This window comes from Mobula birostris, chromosome 5, assembly GCF_030028105.1.
Source record: "Mobula birostris isolate sMobBir1 chromosome 5, sMobBir1.hap1, whole genome shotgun sequence".
NCBI lineage: Eukaryota > Metazoa > Chordata > Chondrichthyes > Myliobatiformes > Myliobatidae > Mobula > Mobula birostris.
In genome coordinates this window covers 55059640-55083298 of record NC_092374.1, presented here as the reverse complement: position 1 = coordinate 55083298, position 23659 = coordinate 55059640, and the positions used below count along the sequence as shown (strand labels likewise).

The 23659-nt window shown below is 39.7% G+C and overlaps 1 protein-coding gene across 5 annotated transcripts in view; it reads left to right on the top strand.

Annotated features, from left to right (window-relative positions):
* LOC140197690 (nuclear factor 1 B-type-like) overlaps positions 1–23659 on the top strand; it is a 310541-nt gene that overhangs the window by 261737 nt on the left and 25145 nt on the right. For 4 of the 5 annotated variants that reach the window (XM_072258024.1, XM_072258022.1, XM_072258023.1 and 1 more), the window contains one exon: positions 8042–8130. The exons of the other annotated variant lie outside the window; for it this stretch is intronic. In XM_072258024.1, coding sequence (XP_072114125.1) covers positions 8042–8130 — 89 coding nt within the window. The remainder of the gene's footprint in view (positions 1–8041; positions 8131–23659) is intronic. 5 annotated transcript variants of the gene reach the window in all.

Here is a 23659-nt window from a genome sequence, read left to right as displayed (position 1 = left end):
GTTATGCACTTTGGCAGAAAAAATAAACGGGCAGACTATTATTTAAATGGGGAAAGAATTCAAAGTTCTGAGATGCAATGGGACTTGGGAGTCCTCGTACAGGATTCCCTTAAAGTTAACCTCCAGGTTGAGTCGGTAGTGAAGAAGGCAAATGCAATGTTGGCATTCATTTCTAGAGGAATAGAGTATAGGAGCAGGGATGTGATGTTGAGGCTCTATAAGGCGCTGGTGAGACCTCACTTGGAGTACTGTGGGCAGTTTTGGTCTCCTTATTTAAGAAAGGATGTGCTGACGTTGGAGAGGGTACAGAGAAGATTCACTAGAATGATTCCGGGAATGAGAGGGTTAACATATGAGGAACGTTTGTCCGCTCTTGGACTGTATTCCTTTGAGTTTAGAAGAATGAGGGGAGACCTCATAGAAACATTTCGAATGTTGAAAGGCATGGACAGAGTGGATGTGGCAAAGTTGTTTCCCATGATGGGGGAGTCTAGTACGAGAGGGCATGACTTCAGGATTGAAGGGCGCCCTTTCAGAACAGAAATACGAAAAATTTTTTTTAGTCAGAGGGTGGTGAATCTATGGAATTTGTTTCCACGGGCAGCAGTGGAGGCCAAGTCATTGGGTGTCTTTAAGGCAGAGATTGATAGGTATCTGAGTAGCCAGGGCATCAAAGATTATGGTGAGAAGGCGGGGCAGTGGGACTAAATAGGATAAAATGGATCAGCTCATGATAAAATTGCGGAGCAGACTCGATGGGCCGAATGGCCTACTTCTGCTCCTTTGTCTTATGGTCTTATGATTCAGGAATGAAGGGGTTAACATATGAGGAGCGTTTGACAGCTTGGGCCTGTACTCTCTGGAACTTAGAAGAATGTGTGGAGATCTCATTGAAACCTACTGAATGTTGAAAGGACTAGATAGGGTGGATGTGGGGAGGATGTTTCCTATGTATCCGGAACTAGTGAGCACAGCCTCACAATTGAGGGGTGACATTTAGAACAGAGGTAAGGAGGAATGTTCTTAGCCAAAGAGTGGCGACACTGTGGAATGCTCTGCTACAGACTGTGGTGGAGGGCAAGTGCATGAATATATTTAAACAGGAAGCTGATCAAGGGCATCGAGGGAAATGGTGTGCAGGCAAGTATATGGGTTTGAATGGGATCCAGGATCAGCCATGATGAAATGGCGGAGTAGACTCAATGGGCTTATTGGCCTAATTCTGCTCCTCTGCCCTTTTGGTCTTATGATAGTGGTCAGTGGGTGTTATGAACAGCCACCCATACCCCTGGCAGATGCAGATCAAGATGTACACACTCTGTAGTTCCGGTTTGGTGAAGATCTGGACCCTACAGAATGTTAGGATTGCGCTGTCCATTAAGGTAGTCAATGCAGGGATGAAGACCCTCAACTTTCTTCTTGACGACGAAGCATCCTGCACTGGCTGGAACTGGGACGGTCGAATGAAGGCATGCCGTAGCGCTTCAGCAATGTAGTTATTCATGGCTTGGGGTTCAGGAGGGGAGAGAGAGGACCGAAGAATTTGGGGAGGGGTGGTGCCTGGGAGGTGGAATTCCTGTGGGAGTTTGATGAGGCTGAGGGTTTCCTCCATCTTCACGGATTTACAGGGTGACATCAACTGAGATTGCAGGCAGGTGGGTGCTCAACTCAACAGGGAGTCAGGTGACCAGGCAAAGGGAGGATCGTGAGTGAAGAACTGGGGTAACCCATTATGGGTGAGTCAATGAGGAGGAATTTGATGGGCTCGTGGTGCTCTCTGATGCTCACCTGCACAAGCCATGTGCAAGCTCTGACCATCCCAGACCCGAAGGGACATCTGTTAATAGTCATGATGCAGAAGTGGTCCAAGATAGGCTCGGTAGGAAGTTCAGGATGTACACACACAGAGTCTCGTCCAGAAAGTTGCCTGGCTGCTGGAAGTCCCCCAGACTCCTCTGCATGTAAAGCCTTCGGCGTGTGGAGGAGAGACCAGGGGGTGTTTACGAGCTAGAAGGCCCCTTGACTCTGTCTGGTTGTGTCATTTTCCCAGATGCAGTGGGCATTTGATGCATGGGTGATCAGCTACTCCACAGTATATGCACAAGTTGTTTCTTCGCCGACACTCACACTCTTGCTAAGAGAGTTCTTCCTAATTGCATGGGTTCTGGAGGCATAGCTGATGTGGGTCCTGCAGTCTTAAATGGTTCTGGGGTTCTCTATGGTGATCTGGAGGGTTGTTTCATAAGACACTTGTCAATACTGAGGGCCAGAGTGATGAGGTTTTTGAGGTTGGTGGGATCTCCCAGGTCAACAGCTTGTCTTTCAGGCACTCCGAGAGGCTGGGACGGTAGTAGTGGGCCAGCAGTGCTTGCACATTCTAGCTGCACGCCAGCACAGGGATCCTGAATTCCACTGCACTGAGCGTAAGCCTGACGCAGGCGAAGTATCCAATCCACTGCTGACCTCCCACTTTCTGGATGGTTGAAAGCTCAGCACATCTCAGTACTGAATTCCTCTTGTTTATTGCAGATGGTGGTTTTATTGCCGATGATGGTTTTATTGCCCTAGTCAGTGACAGCTCAGGTCAGCACTTGCCTAATCAAGAGAGTGATGACAAGGGCAATCTTGCCTTAGTCCATGAAATACAGAGATTGCTGGAGCTTGAAGTGTAGGATGCACTGGGACAGGAAGTTGCGACATTGCATTGGGGATCCTCGGCTCCTTCGTTTGAGCGCCGGAATCCAGGGCTCAGAGGGAGAAGGTTAACTGGTGCAGGGTTCCTGTATTGAGACAGAGAGAGTTGGAAGAGCGTGGCGAGCAGATGGTCCTTAGCTTCCTGCTGCTTCTGGATCATGTGCTCGTGTCAGCAGATGACTTCCTTTAGGTGAGCATGCTCCATTGTGTCAATTGCTAGTTCACTCATCCTGTCAAGAGATGTAGAGGAGGCTGGATCAAAACATAGAGTGGTGGAGACAATTAGTGGTGAGCAGTCATTTTAATAATAAACTGCAAAATAGCAAGACAACAAATAAGAGAGAACAGATACTTAACACGACAAGGCAACAAGGTTTGTATGAGTGTACAAGGATGAGAGCTGCAGATGATGAGATGGAAACAACTAGCAGGTCACTCCTGTTAGCTGGGTGGAGACTGGAAAGTGTCTGCTTGTGCCACCATCTCTTTCAGATCTATGAATAACTGACCACGCGGATCTTCAAGTGAACCAATTTTGTCCCTTCCTACCCTTATGCTGTTAATATATCTACCTATAGAAGCCCTTGGGATTCTCCTTCACCTTGTCTGCCAGAGCAACCTCATGCCTTCTTTTAGCCCTCCTGATTCTCTCTTAAGTGTTCTCTTGCATTTCTTATACTCCTCAAGTACCTTATTTGTTCCTTGCTTTGCACCTAGTCCGTCTTCTTAGCCAGGGCCTCAATATACATCGAAAGCCATGGTTTCCTAAACTTGCTAGCCTGGTCTTTTCTTCTAACAGGAACATGCAAACTCTGTGCCTACAATATTTCATTTTTGAAAGCCTCCCACTTATAAAGTATCCCTTTGCCAGAAAAAAGAACCTATAGAATAGTAAGCCTCATATCAATGGGAGGGATGTTACTGGAGAGGATTCTTAAGTGATAGGATTATTGAACATTTGGAAGATATGGGACAGTTAGGGACAGTCAGCATGGCTATATGTGGGTCAGGTGATACCTGGCTAACTTGTTTAAGTTTTTTGAGAAGATAATGAAAATGATTGATGAAGGTACATCAATAGATGTTGCCCAACGTGGATTTTAGTAAGGGTGCTTGACAAGGTCCCCCATGGGATGCTTATCCAGAAGATAAAGATGCATGGGATCCATGGCTGATGGATTCAGGATTGGTTTGCCAATAGAAAACAGAGGATATTCATCACTGGGGCTTTTTCTGACTGGAGGTCTGTGACTGACGGTGTTCCACAGGAATCCGTACTGGGACCTCAGCTGCTGAAGATATATATAATTGACCAATATGAAAATGTAGATAGGTGTTTCTGCCCCCACCTCCACCCATGGCAGGGTGTTCCATGTACTCAGTACTCTCTGTAAGTGCTAGTGAGATGCCACCTGATCTGCTGTGTGTGGAGCTCCTGTAGCCAATAGGAATCGATGACTGATCAGTAAAACAGCAAGAAAGCAATGGGCAGCCTTTGGAGAAACAGTAGTCTAGCTAGCATCTAGGGTTTCCAAAGCCAGAACTCTGAGTGACGAAAGATATAAAGAGAACAACGAAGAAGAAGTGGATGCAGCAGGAGAGAAAAAATGGCTAAAGGTGAAACAAGCAAAGAGTAAAAACGGCATAAAGAGAACATGAACAGGTGTATAAAATGAGTGACAGGTTGGAGGACAGGGCAAATTAGTGGCCAAAATGTTAATTTATGCATGGAAACAGTGGGCCTGGCAGGCAATTACCTGTGTGTAGCCATTCAGAGTGAAGTATCTATTAACTTTGTATGGGTGTTCTTGAACTTCATGAAGTATTCAGTGGTGAAACCTGATCACACTGGATCGCCCCAGTGTCACATTCAAACACAGTGCTGGATCAGAGTCCCTTTTGATTTGAATGTGTTTCTGGCCTGGAGATGTCATGGAAAATTTATTTTTTTACTTAAGACCATAAGATATAGGAGCAGATGTAGGTCATTCGGCCCATCAAGTCTGCTCCGCCATTCAATCATGGGCTGATCCAATTCTTCCAGTCGTCCCCACTCTCCTGCCTTCTCCCTATACCCTTTGATGCCCTGGCTAATCAAGAACCTATCTATCTCTGCCTTAAATGCACTCAATGACTTGGCCTCCACAGCCGCTCGTGGCAACAAATTCCACAGATTTACCAACCTCTGACTAAAGTAATTTCTCCACATCTCTGTTCTAAATGGACGTCCTTCAATCCTGAAGTCACGCCCTCTTGTCCTGGACCGCCTACCATGGGAAACAACTTTGCCACATCGAATCTGTTCAGACCTTTTAACATTCAGAATGTTTCTGTGAGATTCCCCCCTCATTTTCCTGAACAAGAACTGCCAGGCATTCCTCATACAGTAACCCTTTCATTCCTTGAGTCATTCTCGTGAATCTTCTCTGAACGCTCTCCAATGTCAATATATCCTTTCTAAAATAAGGAGCCCAAAACTGCACACAATACTCCAAGTGTGGTCTCACGAGTGCCTTATAGAGTCTTAACATCACATCCCTGCTCTGTACCTCTAGAAATGAATGCCAACATTGCATTCACCTTCTTCACCACTGATTCAACCTGGATGTTAACCGTTAGGGTATCTTGTACAAAGACTCCCAAGTCCCTTTGTATCTCTGCATTTTGAATTCTCTCCCCATCTAAATAATAGTCTGCCCATTTATTTCTTCCACCAAAGTGCATGACCATACACTTTCCAACATTGTATTTATTTGCCACTACTTTGCCCATTCCTCTAAACTATCTAAGTCTCTCTGCAGGCTCTCTGTTTCCTCAATAGTACCAACTCCTCCACCTATCTTTGTATCATTGGCAAATTTAGCCACAAATCCATTAATTCCATAGTCCAAATCAGTGACGTACATCATAAAAAGCAGCAGTCCCAACACCGACCCCTATGGAACTCCACCTGTAACTGGCAGCCAGCCACAATAGAATCCCTTTATTACCACTCTCTGTTTTCTACCAATCAGCTAATGCTCCACCCATGCTAGTAACTCCCTGTAATTCTATGGGCTCTTATCTTGCTAAGCAGCTTGATGTGTGGCACCTTGTCAAAGCCTTCTGAAAATCCAAGTACAGCACATCTACTACACCTCCTTTGTCTACCCTGCTTGTAATTTCCTCAAAAAAATTGCAGTACGTTAGTCAGGCAGGACTTTCCTTTCAGGAAACCATGTTGGCTTTGGCCTATCTTGTCATGTGCCTCCGGGTACTCCGTAATCTCATCCCTAATAATCAATGCCAACAACTTCCCAACCACTGATGTCAGGCTAACAGGTCTATAGTTTCCTTTCTGCTGCCTCCCACCCTTCTTAAATAGCAGAGTAACATTTTTTTTTATTTTCTCACTTTTGATAACTTCCTTGTATTTAAAGCATTATATTTTAAAATGTTTAAATAGTTTTTAATAATTATTATAATGAATATAAAATTTTCATATGGTGCAAATCCCTAAAGATTAAAGTCTTCTTAAAATTGTTTAAAATGCCTCTCAATTTTGACAGAAAGTGAGACGCCATCCATAGCATTGCTCCTGTCAAAGATTGCCAGGGCATTATTGGGGCAGACCCTCAGACACAAGCTGCTTCTGAGGCCTTACTGCACCAGCCAGGTAGCTGTTTGCAGGCATTTGCCACAGCTGAGCAGCTTGAGCTGCAGGTCAATTCTACCATGATTTGGTCCAATGAATGCACTGTATTTATTTTTATCAAAGAAAAGTATGCTATCCAACTCTGAGTAAAAAGGGAAGATAACGAGTGTGATGACAATTGTTAAGGTGGATGCATTGGCAAGATTGGCTGTGCTTAACTGCAGATATCTAAAAGAGATACATCCAGGTTCAAAAAGTTGGAGCATATAGGAGGACTGGCCATTTTCTGGGGGGTTCTATTTGAAATTGCAGTGGATACAGATTCAGCTATGGCTTTCAACAGGGAAATGTTAAACATGCAAAGGTAAAAAAAAACAGGTCAGAAGGTGACCAAATGGCATTGACTGCAGTAGATCCAGTATAAATTTGATGGGTCTAATGGCTTCTTTGTCAGAACAATTCTATGCATGTAATCTACTCAAAGTGATACAAAATCAGTGGAAGCTTCTTTTTGACTGAGCCATTAATTCTGTTTGACCCTCCAAAACATGAACTTCTTTTGAAATGGGAATATGCACTTTGTCAGGGCTTATTTTGTCTTCCTGGCATTATTAAGTACATCAGAATCTCACAGTAAAATAATCCTTTTGCTCCCACTTAGTCTTAAATATCTTGGATTCTACCACATGAATTCTAAATGGATCACATCACTGAGTAAAGATTGGGAAAGAACCAGTTAATTGATGGAAATAGAGATAAAGAGCCTCTTAGGAAACTTGTCTGCATATAATTAAAATCAAAACTCAGCTAAAGTCTAGAAAATTGTTTAAGAAGTCAGATATACCTTACAGGAAAATTCAATGAACATCATTCATAATCTACTAATTTTACCCTCTTAGTGATTGGTGTTATTTCAATAGTATTGATTATTTTAATAATAAATGCACTATACCAGGCATAACTATGTTTTGATCCTATGAAGTTAAGAAGAACTTTTTATCTGTATTTTTTGTAGTAAAGTAATTTAAATGTGTGATTTGTATGTAAGGTTAAATTTTATATATGTAAATGCAAATGTAAGCACCTTGTCAGCTATATTCTTCTTTCTCTTCTAAGCTTCACAATTTATATTGTGTCAGATTTTTTTCTGTGTATGTATATTTCACTTTCCACTGTTTATTAGGGTTCTATATACTGTTTTAGGATTCTGTTTTTGATAAATGGGGCAGATCTACCCCATGATGTCTTATAGAGAACTACAGAGGACTATCACTGAAATTGAATCTAAATCTGGGTGTCACTATAAAGAAAAAGACAGACAAAGAACATTACTGATTCTAAATTTTGCTACTGAATAAAATTCCTGGAGGGATTTAATGTAGAACCATCCAAGATCAGTGTAGGTTCCTGCATTAATGCTTTATAGCTTTACACAAAGGGTTTCTGGACTGGAAGAAAGGAATTGCCAGTTCCAGCTACATAAATGGTTCCCTAAGCAAACAAAGTGAACAGTTTCTCTTGTTAACTTTTACTCTATCTGTCTGTCTGGAATGTTGAACCAATATGGCTGACTTTCTAATATTTCTTGATTGAAATCTGTGTTGCATCTTAATCAGACTAATGCCTTTCTTAATGGAAGTGAATTTTTTGCATGTATTCTTGGAGTCTAGTTCTGCTCGACACCCAATCTCACTGATAGGTTTCAATTGACAGCTGAGGATTTGTGACTGGACCATGAATCAAAACGGCAGGCATTTATACCCCAGTGCCAGTGACGATACATTGGGAATTGCTTGGCAAAGGTAATATTTTAAATATTTCTAAAATCTACACATGCATATCAAAAATGAAGCTGCATTATCTCTTCTTGTTGTCCAGCATCAGGACTGTTACTATTTGGTATAAATCAAAAGAGTCAGTTCCCACCTCAGTATTTTCTCGTACTTTGAGTACAATGGATTTGGAAATGTTAAAAGTACTTGTACTTTCCCACACTGCTCCATATAAACATGGCTGCCATCCTCTTCAGAGAATTAAATGTAAAACATCTGTTCAGAGTACTGTAAGAAGGCTGGAGTTCTGTTAAAGGAAGCTTTTCACAGAAGAAATTTTAACCCCTTAATGTTTGGTACTTAGGATACTGTTTATTTCTTTTTCATTTATAATTTCTTTGTTATAAAAAATAACTTTTTGGATAATAATTAGTTTAATCTGCAGTGAAGTAGCACAGTACAATGGTGCACGAATATTTGAATCTTCAGATTTGTGACTCATAGGTTCCAGACCCATCTGCCTGAGCCTCTTATCTCAGGAGCAATGAGGGCAGCAAAGACTTAGGGTTTCCAGATAGAGAGGATAGGCAAATAAGGCCATGTATATCCTGGCACTTAGCCAAAAGTAGAGAAATCTTTCGTGGAGCAAACCATGCATTGAGCTCAGTCAAGGTCAGTTTATGACCCAGGTGACATAGTGAATTTTATAGGAAGGAGCAAAAGATGAGACATTATAAATTTATGGAATATTGACTCAAGACAAACACTGATAACTGTATGTTTGAAACAGTGAAACAAGTGGGGCTATTTCCAAATATAGAGGCACTTAATAATTGTGCAAAACCATATACTTACTGCAACTTCACGAAAACAAAATTAAGTCATCATACAGCAAAGATGACATTTAATGATGTTGAAATTGAACAGATGCAGGGCAGCAAAGAGGGATACTGCAGTTTTAAAAGTTATAATTCTGATTTTTTTTTGAAGAGAAGTTATTACTTTTTGTTAAGCGTGTGAAAAGTTAGACCCCTGCCAGTAAATTAGGGAAGCGTTTGAAAATATGTACAGTGACATAACATTGTGCACATCACTATTGGCTCTCACATTTTTCTCTTTTATTAAGAATCATGTTTTTTCAAATTAATACTTAAAGTACAATTAAAAATTCAGCTTTTTGAAAATTTAGAACGGCCTTCTTTGATTATGTATTGCTTAGATTAATCACAGGGCAAATATTGCTTATTTTATTTATTGAGTGCAAATGTATGTACAATGTTTTACAATGACAGTAATATATTTAGGAATTTTAAAGGCAAATTCCAACTACCCTGATGAGGTCATTTACCACTGTGCACTAGATTTGTTTGTTTCTGTTTGCAGGTGTAATGACTGTCTTTAAGAACTGTGCATTACAGCATGGTTCAGTGAGTCATGTAATAGGGCAGTGTTGTTTAAAGTAAGCCATACGTGTGGGACTTTGTTAGGAGTATTTGTGTATTCTAGATCAGATCTAAGTTTCTTCTAATTCATAGAAAAACGTATGATTTGGCAGTGCGCCCAATCCGTCATTTAATTGTTGTATTGTAGGAAGTTTCTTAGCCTTTCTTGCATTGTTATTAGCTTTAAAGATTTCTGAATTTCAAGTAACTGATGGTTTTATAGATATTGGGTGTTGGGAATAATAGTCAAATGATAAAAATTAAGAATGAAAATCAGTACTCAAAAGGTTAATCCTTTTGCTTGTAGCATCAATACCCTCATTTCTTTTCCTCTTCTTGAAAAAAAACTAAACCTTTCTGTTTGACTATCCTAGCAAATACATGGGTCAACACTTCCTGCCATAAGTTTATGTTACTGCAGTAACTTGCATTAAACTTACAGTGAAGCAGCTGTTTCAGTCTATACCCTGGAAGAGGATGTTTAACTTGATAATTGTATGTGAAAGGCTCAAAAGATTGATTTGTGTTCTTAAATCAAAGTTTTTGGGAGAAAAATGCAGACTAAATGATTTATTACACCTGATCTTATTTTCGCCAGTGCTGTAATTTAGATTTGTCGAACATTTTCAGAAACTTTTAATTTGATAGATAGTGCAATAAGAAAAACATGTTAATTCTTTGCAAGAGGAAAAACAGATTGATTGCTTTAACAAAAAATAAACTTACAGCCAAGAAGCCTCACTGTACATAGAAAATATGCTATATGATTAATGCAGCAGAATCCATTAAATTTTCATAGATCTAAATATAATTTTGTAGTTACTCCTCTCAGGAACTTTTGATCCAAGAAAGCTAGATATGCATATGAATGCATGTGGATTAATAATCCATTAAGAAGCCATTAGATAATCTAATTTAAACTATAATCCATAAATTGGCTGGAGTTCGTACTTCAGGTGTCCTTGTGGAAAAGAAGTTTGTATTTGAGTAGTTGAGGAGTTGATACATGAAGATGATTATTTGTTTCACTCTAATCATGGTCACGTCGCAAGCTGTCTCGTAACCAAGGGAAACGAGACATGATGTAATTCCAGATTGAACTTGAACTACAGGGACTTAAAAAAGGGGAACAATAGACCATAGCAATCAATAACGTCTATTTTCCACATGATTATGTTTGGTACTTCAAGTTAACCTTTATGGAAATGGTGAGTGTAAATGCTAAAGTGTCGAAAGATGATCCATAGACAAAATGCTAAAGCATTTGAAACAACTTTGCATTAGCATTTTCCAGAAAATCCCAAGGTTTGGAGTGGATTAGAAAGTTTGCACTCTGCAGTAAACTGGTTCACTGCTCTGTGGGCTCTTTGTTCTCTTCGGTAGGACAAACTTAATCTTTAGTTTCCTGTCAGATGACTTTGGCAGAGGCTGTGTAGGGGAAAGGAGGAGCATGTAACATCATTCAAAATACAACACCAACATAACCTGACACAGTGTGAGGACTGGTTACTAGCTTTGATTTGGAAAGGGATTATAGAAGAAACTATCAATGGCAGAATCTAGCAGTGCAACAATTCCAATACAGATCTCCCTCCATGCTAATGTTGTAGAAACTGCCACCTTGAAAATGCTGCAAATATAGTCTTTAGGGAAAATAAATTAGAGCTGTCCCATCTGGAATTTGCACATTGCCCCTGCCACAGAGCACTCTTTTCTTAAACAATTTGCTGAGAATTCAATGAAGAATATAACAAGGAAAATGAGTAATACAAAGTATCACAAAAGTTTATTAACATAATCTTCAGTTTCCTTTTATAAACCAAATACTGTACAGAAATAATATTGAAACAAAATGGACACTTAAGAAAACCCTACATGCATAAATAATTAACTTAAATTTGAGAGTCAGTAGAAAGGAAATATTCATTTACAACAGATACTTTAGCTGCTGTCAAGATCATGAAACCACTGAGGAGTGAACATTTTATTCTAAGTTCAGAAATTAGTGCTTTATGCTCTGTTAACATCACCTTTGAATTATAAACAGAGGAGGCTTTACAGTGGATTATGTGGTTCTGTTCTTACATCTTTGATAAATTAGCTTATTTTGGTATTTGGTCCCTCTTTTGTCAATTTTTTTTCTATGTGGCTTTGATCAATATCATGAATGATTCCAATGTTGAGGATTTTAAAATTAGCCAAGTGGTTAAGTTCCTGGCTGTCCCGTAAGTGACATTTTACACCTTTTATAAAAGCGAAATGATATGTTTTGCTTTTCTTTCTGCTGGGGAACCGATAAAAGTTGTCAAGTTTCTCAAGAAGTGCTGCAGGCCTTTCAGCCTTTTTTGTGTTGTGACGTGAAATTCTCCCCACTATCTGAATTCATTCCTGAGTAAATAAGTTACGCTCAAGTTTCTGATTATATAACTTAAGAGAATGCTCATTGAATGTTGCTGACTAATACTCCTAAGTAAAGACACTATTAATTCCTTCTGACTACACCCCAGTGATCACAATGCTTCATCATAAAGCTTAAAAAATATTTAAAAGAAAGGCAGTATTTTTCCAAACAAACTGTTGTCGTCTGAGCCCTCTGAAAGTTTGTACCAGCCTCATAAGTGTCTCTATATCTAAGCAGTTGTGATGGTCATGTGAAATTGGTGGTGTCAGCATTAGTAGAGGAAAGGTACCATAGGTGGAAATTGCCTGTTCTGCCTTTTGTATTGTTTTATTTCTGAACATTTAGACACTCCAGGGTGTGATGATTGAAAGGTTTGTTGGAAAATATTTGAAGGAATGTTGCTAAACTAGCCAAGCAACCAGTTACATACATCAAACAATAGTCACGGCTTCTAACAGTACAAGCAAGGTGTATAATTTCCTTCAGAGATGGAGAATGCAATGTAGTTATGCAATTATTAGATGGCATGAGAGGTTAAAGAGTTTCCTATGGAGCTGTTTACAAATTAACTGCATCCATAATTGAAACCAGCATGGAAACCAACATGTAGAAAGTTAATATAGCAGGGATCAGAAGACAGGACCAGATGATGATTTTTGGTGCAATGAAAAACATGGATATAGAGAAACCAACACCTGCACGTTCCACTCCAGGTGAAGAACCTTTCTGAATTGAAAACCAGCATTGTTCCTCTGCTCAATGGCCTTGTAGGAGTACTTACTCCAAAGCAACTATACTGATTGTAAATGGCAACTCACCACTCTTGCCTTGTGCATTGGATTTGAACAGTAAGCTCTGTCCATCACCACATTGCCACATCCCAGAATACGAACACATAAAATCAAGAGCAGAAAATGTGTTACATTATACCACTTCTGGATGCAATTTCAATAACTTATTTAAATTAGTGTGAATCAAATCAGCAAGATACTGTAAATGTACTTAGATAAACTGTAACACGTTAATGCTTTGGACACAACCTCTTTTGGGCGATGTGAACTGTCTCAACCTGCTGGTCAAAGACACTTATCAGAATTGCTGATTTCTGGTTATTATAGTTACTGTTCAGAGGTTTGAGCGAACAAGATTGTGATGAACTGTCCTCCTGTAAGCTGTCCCATCAGGGAAGGAACACTGTGTTATGTAATTTACCTTGTGGTTCATTGTTAAAGTAGCAAGATTTAAACAGGGTAAGCTGGATTGGTGTAAATGAGAAAGATGTAAGACTAGATATACTGATAAATTACAGATGGGGTAGCACAGTAGGGTTGTGGTTACCACAAAGCTTCACAGTACCAGTAACCAGGGTTTAATTCCTGCTGCTACCAGTCCCTGTGACTGCCTGGGTTTCCACCAGGTGCTCCGGTTTCCTCCCTCATTCCAAAGACGGACTGGTTGATAGATTAATTGGCTATTGTATATTGTCCTGTGATTAGGCTGGGAATAAATCGGGGGGTGCTGGATGGCGTGGCTAAAAGGGCTGAAAAAGCTTATCCCGTGCTGAAAACAGAATCTACAAGTAAATCAACAAGAAATATTTAAAAAGAACTAAATAAGAGAAAGGAAGAAGAGTAGCACCGTGAGCTTAGTCCTTTTGATGAATAGATACTGACAAATAAGGAAAGAGTGAAAGCACTAAATAAATATTTTGCATCTGGCTTCAATATGGAAGACACCAAAAATAGCAGGAATAAAGGGGCAAATAAAAGGAGGAACCTCAAACAATCTTTATCTTCAGAGGAGAAAGTATAATGGAAACCACTAGGTCCAAAATCTGTAAGATCCACTGGAGCTAGGGACCTGTACACGAAGGTTCTAAATTAAATAACTGCAGAGACAGTGGATGCATAAATCAAAGTTCTGCAGAATCTCCAAGACACTAGAAAGATCCCAGTGGACTGGAAACCTGCAAATGCAATATCCCTATTCAAGAAAAAAGAAAGAAAAAGCATTGATCGCTTTACATCTGTCATTGGAAAAGTGCTGGAGTTCATTATTAAGGATGAGCACTTAAAAAATTATAATGCAGTTCGGCTGACTCAGTGTGGCTTTATGAAATGGAATTTATGTTTGAGATACCTGTTAGAGTCTTTGAGGATGTAATGTGCAAGGGGAATAATGGAGAAACAGTGGATGTCATGAAACACCGTTCATTAAAGTACCACATAAGATAAAATTCAGTAAAGGACAACTTATCAAGTGACAGAAAAAAGTGAGTTGAGATAATGGGATCATTCCAAATTACTAAGACGCAACATATAGGAGCTATAAGGACCAGTGTTGGGACCTCAACTATTGGCAATTTATATTATTGACTTCAATAAAGAATACTGTTTATTAATTTGCAATAGTAGGCTCTAAAGTTTCATATTTTAAAGCTACTCATCTTTTTACCCTAGTAACTAAAATTATATTCAGGATTACATGAGATCTATTGCATTTTCCAATCTGATAAAGACTTTGTTTACTATATATCCCTTAAATATCCACAGACAGCTTTTGCTATGTGATACAAGACTGAAAATAAATATTTAGAGTGGCCTTAGGAAGTGACTTGCACATCTTGATGATCCTTCACTTCTGCCTTAACTAGAGGAAAAATCAGAACCCTTCACCACCACGCTCTTGCATCTCACATCAGACAGCTAATCCTTTGACTTCACTCATATTCTCCATATAAAAGATGTAGTTATGGGAACCTTTATACATCCCAGTTGTGGTCACCTTTACATGGCATATGTGGAAAGTCATTGTTCTAGTTCTACATGGGTATCCTCCCTACTATCTCACTCAAAGCACATTGGTGACTGTATAGATAAGGTTTCTTGTTCTTACACCTTGGAACATGTCTGCACTTTTCTTTGCATGTTTCATCCTAACTTCACATTCCTATATGCACATCTGGCTCCTCACTTCCATGCCAGAGGTTGGTTGGTGGCCATTATCAAACTCAGTCCCATTAATACTCACAGCTACCGCTTGATTCCATCCACTTGCTTCACAAACTCAATGCAACTTCCTCTTATCCATCATACCTGATCTGCAGAGGCTATGTTCACACTTTCTTGCTTAAATAAGGATTCCTGCCTCCGTGGTTCCCATGACTGAGCTTGACATGTTTCCCTCAGTTCTACTGTTAGTTCTTCAAAAAAGCACAATGATGTTGACTTTGTCAGTATCAGAATCTGGTTTAATATCATTGGCATTTGCTGTTGCTTTGCGGCAGTCCAGCATATTGCAATACATAATCATGAAAATCTATAAATTACAATAAGAAGTATATACAGTATTTTTAAAAAAATAATCAATAATTGGTGCAAAAAGAGAAGGAAAATGAAATAGTGAGGTACTTCATGTATTCATTGTCCATTCAGAAATCAGATGGCAGCATGGAAGAAGCTGTTCCTGACACTTTATATGTGTGCCTTCAGTCTCCTGTACCTCCTCCATGTTGGTAGAGATGAGAAGAGGGCATTTCCTGGGTGATGAATCTTCTTAATGATGGATGTCACCTTCTTGACGCATCACCTTTGGAAGATGTCCTTGATGCTAGGGAGGCTAGTGCCCATGATGGAGCTGGCTGAGTTTACAACTTTCTGCAGTTTTTATTTTGATCCTGTGCAGTGGCCCGTCCGTACCAGACATAGATACAACCAGTTAGAACGTTCTCTGTTGTATATCTTTAAAAATTGGAAGTGTCTTTGGTGACATACCAAGACTCCTCAAACTCGTAATGAAATATAATCACTATCAAAGGGGGAAGATGCCAAAATAAGAAGGTGGGGGAGTGGAGGGGTTGTGAAGTAAGAAGCTGGAAAGTGATTGGTGGAAAAGGTAAAGAAGTGGAGAAGGAATCTGATAGGACAGGAGAGTGGACCATGGGACAAAGGGAAGGAAGAGAGGAACCTGGGAGAGATGGCAGGCAGATGAGGAGAAGAAGTGGGGAGTAGAAAAAGAGGGAAGGGAGAGGGGAAAAAATTGCCAGAAGGTGGTGAAATCAATGTCCGTGCCATTAGGTTAGAGGCTAGCTAGATGAAATATGGGGTGTTGCTCCTCCAACCTGAGAGTGGCCTCATTATGGCAGAAGTGGAAGCCATAGACCAACATGTCAGATCGGGAATGGGGATATAAATTTAAATAGTTGGTCACCGGGAAATCATGCTTTTTGCAGATGGAGCAGAGGTGCTCGACAAAGTGGTCCTCAATCTACATTGAGACTCACCAATGTAGAGGAGGCTGCATGGGGAGCACCAGATACCGTAAGTGACCACAACAGATATATAGGTAAAGAGTTGCCCCACCTGGAAGCCTGTTTAGGGCCCTGAATAGAAGTGAAGGAGGAGATGATGGGCAGGTGTAGCAGTTCTGCCGCTTGCAGGGGTAAGTGCCATAAGGGAGACCCATTTGTCCTCGGCTACCACCCCATCAGCCTCCACATCCAGTGCATCATTCTCTGCTTATCAGGACCACCTCTAAAGAGATTTCCTTGAGACAGATTTGTAAATATAAAACAGTTTCCGACAAACAGTCTGCTGAAGGAACTCAGTGGGTGGAGCAGCATCTGTGGAAGGACAAGAATTTTGGGTTGTAAAGCTGCATCAGGACTGAGAGCGGAGAGGCGATATGACCTGTATAAGGAGGCAGAGGAGAAGGAGCGTAATGAATTAGGAGTCTGAGGTAAATGTTCATGTGGGGGAGGAAAGAGAATGCAGAATGGTAAGAAGTTCAAAGAACCAGAGAGATTGCTTCAGGGACTATGAGAGTGCCCCTACCACCAAGCAATAGAGGATTGTCAAGGTGGAATTAAGTGGAGTTGAATAAGTACTGGGAGAAAGGAGATAATGAAATGGGGCTGAGAGTGTGCAGAAAAGAAGTTCACTTAGATCGGTAGTATACACAAGGAGATGGTGGTTAAGGACATAAGGTAAATAATGAATATATATCTGAGTTATGGGCTGATTTCTATGAAGCATTCTTTGCTGTATGGGACATGTATCTCCGAATGATACTCAGTACACAGAAAGAGATGGTACACCAGAATAAAGGGTATCCAAAATGGATACATCAGGGATGTCACACGTGAATGTGCAGTTCAAGAACTATCAGAGGACTAAAAGATTAACTGAATTTATTTACTTTTACAAACAGAAATGCAAATGAATCTGCAGACTGTCCAATAAAAATGTTGCAAAATGTTCTTGCCCTCAGCAACACCCTACTTCAATCTTTTAGTCACTCCCAACATTTCCGCCAAAGGAAACAAAAAAGGCTGGGAAAAAGAGATTAAAACCGAAAATACATAAAGTAGGTCAGGCAGCAACTCTGCTGAGGGAAGCAGAGTTCATTTTCAGGTCAACGATATTTCATCAGAACATTTCATCCTCTTACAATGGCAATCTTAGCACCTCCTATTATCCTACTGTATCCCAAATGTACCTTCTATAATTTAACCATTTACTTATACCCCTTTCATTTCATTATCCAGTAATCACTGCTTATGATGGTGTCTGCACACCTGAGAGGCAATTCACAGATTTGCTGAACAGTCCTGAAGTCTGACCCAAGACTTTTGGTTACCTTTAATTTTGATCTATTCATTCACCATTTTTTAGCTATCTGGACTCAATACTAAAGGGAACATTTTCAGATCTTATCCAATATCCCAGCTGTTTTGGATGAAGCTGTCGATATTATTTCTTTGATATCTTTTTAAACTTCCTCAGGACAGATACTTTTTGACATTACTTGTCCTGATGTCACACCTTTGTTTGCTTTGTCCAATTGGTCTCTTTTCCATTTATTCCCTCCTACTTTCAACCCTATCCTTTTTATTCGTTATTCTACTTCTGCAACTGGCATTTCTCTACCACCTCATCCAAGTTCATTATATTCTGTTGCATCTCCACCTCATCCAAGTTATAATGAAAAGAGGTCAACATGAAATGTGATTCTGTTGGTGATCAGCCAAGTTCTGTTTCATAATATTTGACATCAAAAATATATTACTTCTGAGTGAAAAACGAATGCCAAATTTATGGAAGTTTTATGGTGGTGCACCAGTAAATATGGAATGGGACAACACCGAAATTTTACTTCATGGTACCATGGTCTTTTCATTGCCCTGAGCATCTCTTTTGTTAAGAGAATGCTATTACTTCCAGGATTAAAGCAAAGGTCTTGGCAGGTTTTCATGGACATCCTGATGGAAACCTCTGGCCTTGGCTAGCACCAGGAATATCTTTGCTGACTATCTTACGTTGAGAATCAATTTCTGCATCTGCAGATTTTTTGAACATATAATACTCCATTTACCATTCTAAACGATAGGTGCTCATGATTTTCCGGTACATATTTTCATTAGTGAAAGCAGAAGAAACTGCCTCCTTATGTTGCACCTGTAATTATGCCATTTTCATCAGTTGCATAAGTAGTTAATGAGTTGCTTGGCTGTTATAAGTGTGAAACATATTGTTGATTTAGCATTGTAGAAGAGGGAGTATGCAAAATTTGCTGAGTCCAATTCATTGCTTTGTCCATGGTAGCCCTAACAGAGAATATGTGGAGATACTGCCCTTGTGCTGAAAGATGAATTAATGTATATGTAACAGTGATATATGACCTACATTCCTAGAAGATGAAGTATAGTCGTATATTTAGTGGCTGTTAGTCATGCATTTTGCCAGCAATATTTTGAAAAGTTTACCTCCACTGAGTTTAATTTCTGCAGTACAGCATAATAGAAACCAGAAATAACACACTGTAGTCATATTCCTTCAAGCAGCCAATCTGAAGTAAATTGCACCAGTAAATTATCTTGTTTGATGCAGAATACAGGTAGAGGTGTCCAGGTAATACTCTTTTCAGGGGAACATCTGGGATTTGTATTTGTAAATTTGCCTCGTATTTTAAAAAAGTATAATGTTGAACTATTACTGACCAAATACTGTAGATCTGAGTGGAGATTTTGAGATTACTTTTCTGCCTTTTATTTATTTTCTTTAGCAATACAGTGGGCATAGGCCTTCTGGCCCTTTGAACTGCACCACCCAGCAACCCCTGACGACTCTGATTTAAAGCTAGTCTAATCATGGGATAATTTACAATGACCAATTAACTTACCCAGTATGTTTTTGTACTTTGGGAGGAAACTGGAGCATCCGGGGAAAACATGAACATTCCACGGGAAGGATGTACAGAGTCCTTATAGAGGACGCCGGAATTGAACTCCAAACTCCAACTGTAATAACATCTCGCTGACTGCTCTGCTACCACGGTGCCCCATAGGGTTATTCAGAGGGGTCTGTCACCGCATCATGGTCAACCAGAAGCAAATGTCCTGCAGCAGAATGACCATCACTGTTTTGTATATGTGGCTGTGGCGAGCATCCCAGTTGCTTTATTGGTTGGGGCTACAGAGGGAGTTTCAAGTGTAGCTGCCAAAAATAATTAATTCTGGTTGTGTTCAAGCTGGCAGTAGAGACCAGATTTTCCACCTTTCAATCTTGAATTCCTCACATTTTATCCTGAAAGGACACTCCAGCTGTCAGTCTTGTTGCTTCCAGGTCCTGGGTTTCCTTGTTCCATGGCCAATACTGAATGGTTGTCCAGTTTTTGTTCCTGTACTTCTCTGTTCAAAGCTACATGATTTTAGCAGACTTAGCCATTATCAAGGAATATGTGTTCCAAAATGAAACTTAACATGTACAACTGTTTGGTTCCTCTAATGTGCATTTCAGACTCTAGATAAAGATGAGACTTATTGGCCTTAATTGAAGAAAAAATTATTTTCACCATCTCGAATCAGTGTATATTGCATATGTTTTTGTTTCTCAGGAATATTTTCTTGAAGGTAAAAGGGTATAAATATTATTTTTGTAGCATTCTTTCTTACAATTCCTTTCATTTGCTTAGAGCAAAAAAAAACTCATGAAATTGAAAATAATACAAGACCAAAAACAAAAAAAAACTTGCAATAGATAGGTGGAGCATGAAAAACATCTTATCTGAGGGCATCAAAAATTGGTATGGCAACTGCTCTGCCCAATTACAGAGAGTTATGTGAACAAGCCAGTCCATCACTCAAACTAGCGTGCATGGACCTGTCTACACATCGTCAGGAAAGCAGTCAACATAATCAAGGACCCCTCCCACTCCAGTCATTCTCTCTTCCCCTTCCACCTGTCAGGAAGAAAGCTTGAGAATAGATAACCATCAGGCTCAAGTGCAGCTTCTATTCTGCTGTTAATCAGTATCTTGAGTGGACCTCTCATCCATGAAATGACGAATTTCTGATGTCCCAATCTACCTCAATGTGACCATAGCACATCATTCGTCTAACTGCACAGTATTTGTCTGAAACTGTAACACTATGTTCTGCATTCTGTTTTCATAATTATGTATGGAATGATTTGTCTGAGAGGCATGGAAAACAAAACCTTTTCATTGCATCACAGTACTTGTGACAACACTAAACCAGAACCAATACCAATGTATAACAGTTTCAAAGGTTCTTTATAGAAAATAGGGAGAACAGAAAATCCAGGTTTACTTAACGAACTGTGCTCCTGGGATTGATAACTGATGTTGCTTTAACCCTGCTCATTAGATAAAGCAGCAACATCAAAATGAATTACTTTTCAAAACAACATGCTTGAAAGGCTAGTTGAACTTCTTCAGTTGATTCAGCTTTGGCCAGTTGAAACCATCCGAAATCAGTGATAGGATAGAGCAGTTGCCAAACAAAATATCCACAGCACAAGCCCAAAAGATCATTCTCCACCTTCCAGTATTCAGACAGCATTATTACATGTGACACATCAGGAGTAAATGGAAACACACCAAGAAGGTGCATGTCAATTTTATTATATTAAACTGGAGGGGTCAAGAAGAAACTATTCAGCAAATTAACTTACTTTGTAGACTATCTTAGAGACTTCAATGTTTGTGTTTACTTCTGGCAGCATACTAATGTACTGTACCTATACATTGACACTGTAAGTTGAATATAGCTGGAAGCTGGTAAACTTCATATGTGAGGCATAAGTCTTTCCATTGCCATTGCCTGCAACAGAGTCTAAAGGGTGATGAGTGAAAAACATCATTCCTTTTTGATTGTTTTGTCTTTTATTCCATGAGTACTTCTTGAATTAATTGCAACTTATTGTATTTTAATTTATTTTATCATAGCATGTAACAGTGTAATTAAAGCTAAAGGTAATGACGTGGTAGCATGATGAATTGCTGTATCAGATTGATCTAGACAGGTACTTAATAGCATGTTCTCTAGATTATTCAGGCTGTTAGGGGAGGCACTGAAGGTGATTAAGTGCCTGCTAAGTGTGCATAAGAAGACTTGTATCTTTTAAAATGTTTCAAAGAAATATCATTTGCCTTTCCAGTTGTTGTGTGAGATGTATGTTAAGTTTACCTGTACAAGAAAACTCCTATCTCTTTAAGTGCTACTTATTACTGCTTTCCCTCCAGAGAGATACATCTATCCCAAATTATATTGCATCAGCCACCAACCTAGCCACCACTTAATAACATAAATGGTAAAGAATAGAAGCCTCTGTTCTGCTTCCTCTCTTGCCTTTCAGTAATACCCTAGTTATCTGAGAACCACTGAATTAGTCCTTATCTCCATCTTCTGTTCTTTAACCAAATATTTATATTAGGGACCAACCACATAAGCATGTATCTTCAAATTAGAAACTCCATACGATATACACTCTTGAAAGTGCAGGCTCACTTTATCCACTGATTGCCACAATCCTGAAAATCTAAGACTCCCTTCATGGCCCCAATTTGTGGGAGAATGCTATCAGATTCCAAGCAGGTCCAAGCAAAAGTGTATAAGTGCTGTCAAGCTTACGATTCCTGTATCTACATGTGCCAGTGCAGAAGTTCAAAACTGTTCAGAAACATTTCCTGACTGCACTCCAACTATTGGGATCTACCGGAACAAATTATTCCACATTGGATCTGGATAGATTGGTTCTTTAGAAGCATATGGGTTAAATGCAGGCAAATGAGACTAGGTTGGTGAGCACCAAGTTCAAACATAGAACACCACCACTTTCTGGTTCCCCTCCAGGCTCTACACCAACCCAACTTGGAAGTGTTTTCAAAGGCCTTCATTTTTACTGGGCTAATTCCTGGAACTGCTAACCCAACAGCTCTGCAGGGTGCCAAGGTAGTGTAGCACTCAGAGCAACACTATTGCAGCTCAAGCCGTTCCAAAGATCAGAGTTCAATTCTGCCACAGTTCTGCAAGGAGTCTCTGTGCATCATTCCGGTGGAATGCGTGGGTTTTCCCCAGGTGCTCCCACAGTCGTACGGGTTAATTGTCATTGTAAACTTCCCATGGTTAGGTTAGGGTTAATCAGGTTTGTAGGGGGTTGCAGAGGCGGTGTGGCCCTAAGGGCCAGAAGGGCCTTCTCTGCGCTGTTTTGCTAAAATAAAATTAAATAAAATATTCATCAGATGCTTCAAGTAAACAGCTTACTGTGGTGTGGATCATCAAGTGAACTTATGGATGGGTAATCAATACTGACCTTATCATCAACAGTCAGATTCTGAAAGTGAATGCACAAAAAAAAACAGATCTGTATCTTTTCCCAATGATCAAAATGACATAACTTGATCTGGAGTTGTCTGTTTCCTTTTTCCCATCTTTTCTTGAACAGGAATGCAACATTTGCCATCTTCCAGCCCAATCCTGAATGTTAGGAGGTTCGAAAATATGTCTTTCAATACATCCACACATTTCTCAATCGGATGTCCACAATATAGTCCGTCAAGCAAGGCAGACTGGAAGAGACTAAATCACTATCTCTTTCTTATTGCAGTCTTTTTAAACAACCTACAAGTTACTTTTGTATTTCCTATAACTTTCATTCTCACTCTTGTTTAATACCTCCTTATTGTTGATTTTCATCAGCTTTTGCTGATTTACTTATCCAAAGAGTAGATTTTCATTGTTTGTCCTGAATCACCTGTGTACCTCTTATAGAAATCACAACAATTATAGACAATCACTTGGCTTCTAAATAGGAAGTTAATTCACGACTCCAAACTGATGGTTAACAATAAAATCTACCTCAATGAATTGTATGAAACTGGACCACTTAGAAGAAGGAAACTCCTTCCTTGGAAACATTGTGGAAATACTTTCAGCAGAAGGACTGGAGCAGTTTAAGACGGTGGTACTGAGCTACTGGATTTCATAAGGTCTGCATTAGCAGAGTGCAGGATTGCCCCAGGGTTATGCTCAAGTGTATAGCTCTGTAAGAGAGTACAGCTACGAATTAGAACATAACACAGGAACATACCCTTCTGCCCACAATATTGTGCTGAACTAAATAAGCTAATGACACTGAATTGCTAATCCATTCTGCCTGTACATGGTCCAACACCATCGGTTATCTGCATATTAATGCCCATAAAAATGGATGATATTCTTTGAAATGAGTAATAAATGCGAGGCTTGCCCAGATCCTATTAAGTATTTCAGCCCCTGAACTATCATGGCCTTACTGAATGACAGAGTAGATACACGGATTAATGGTCAATCCTTCCTCCAATTTCTTATGTACTTCCTGAACTGCAATATAACCAGAGTTTTATATGTTTCTGTCAAGTTCACACACCAATACTA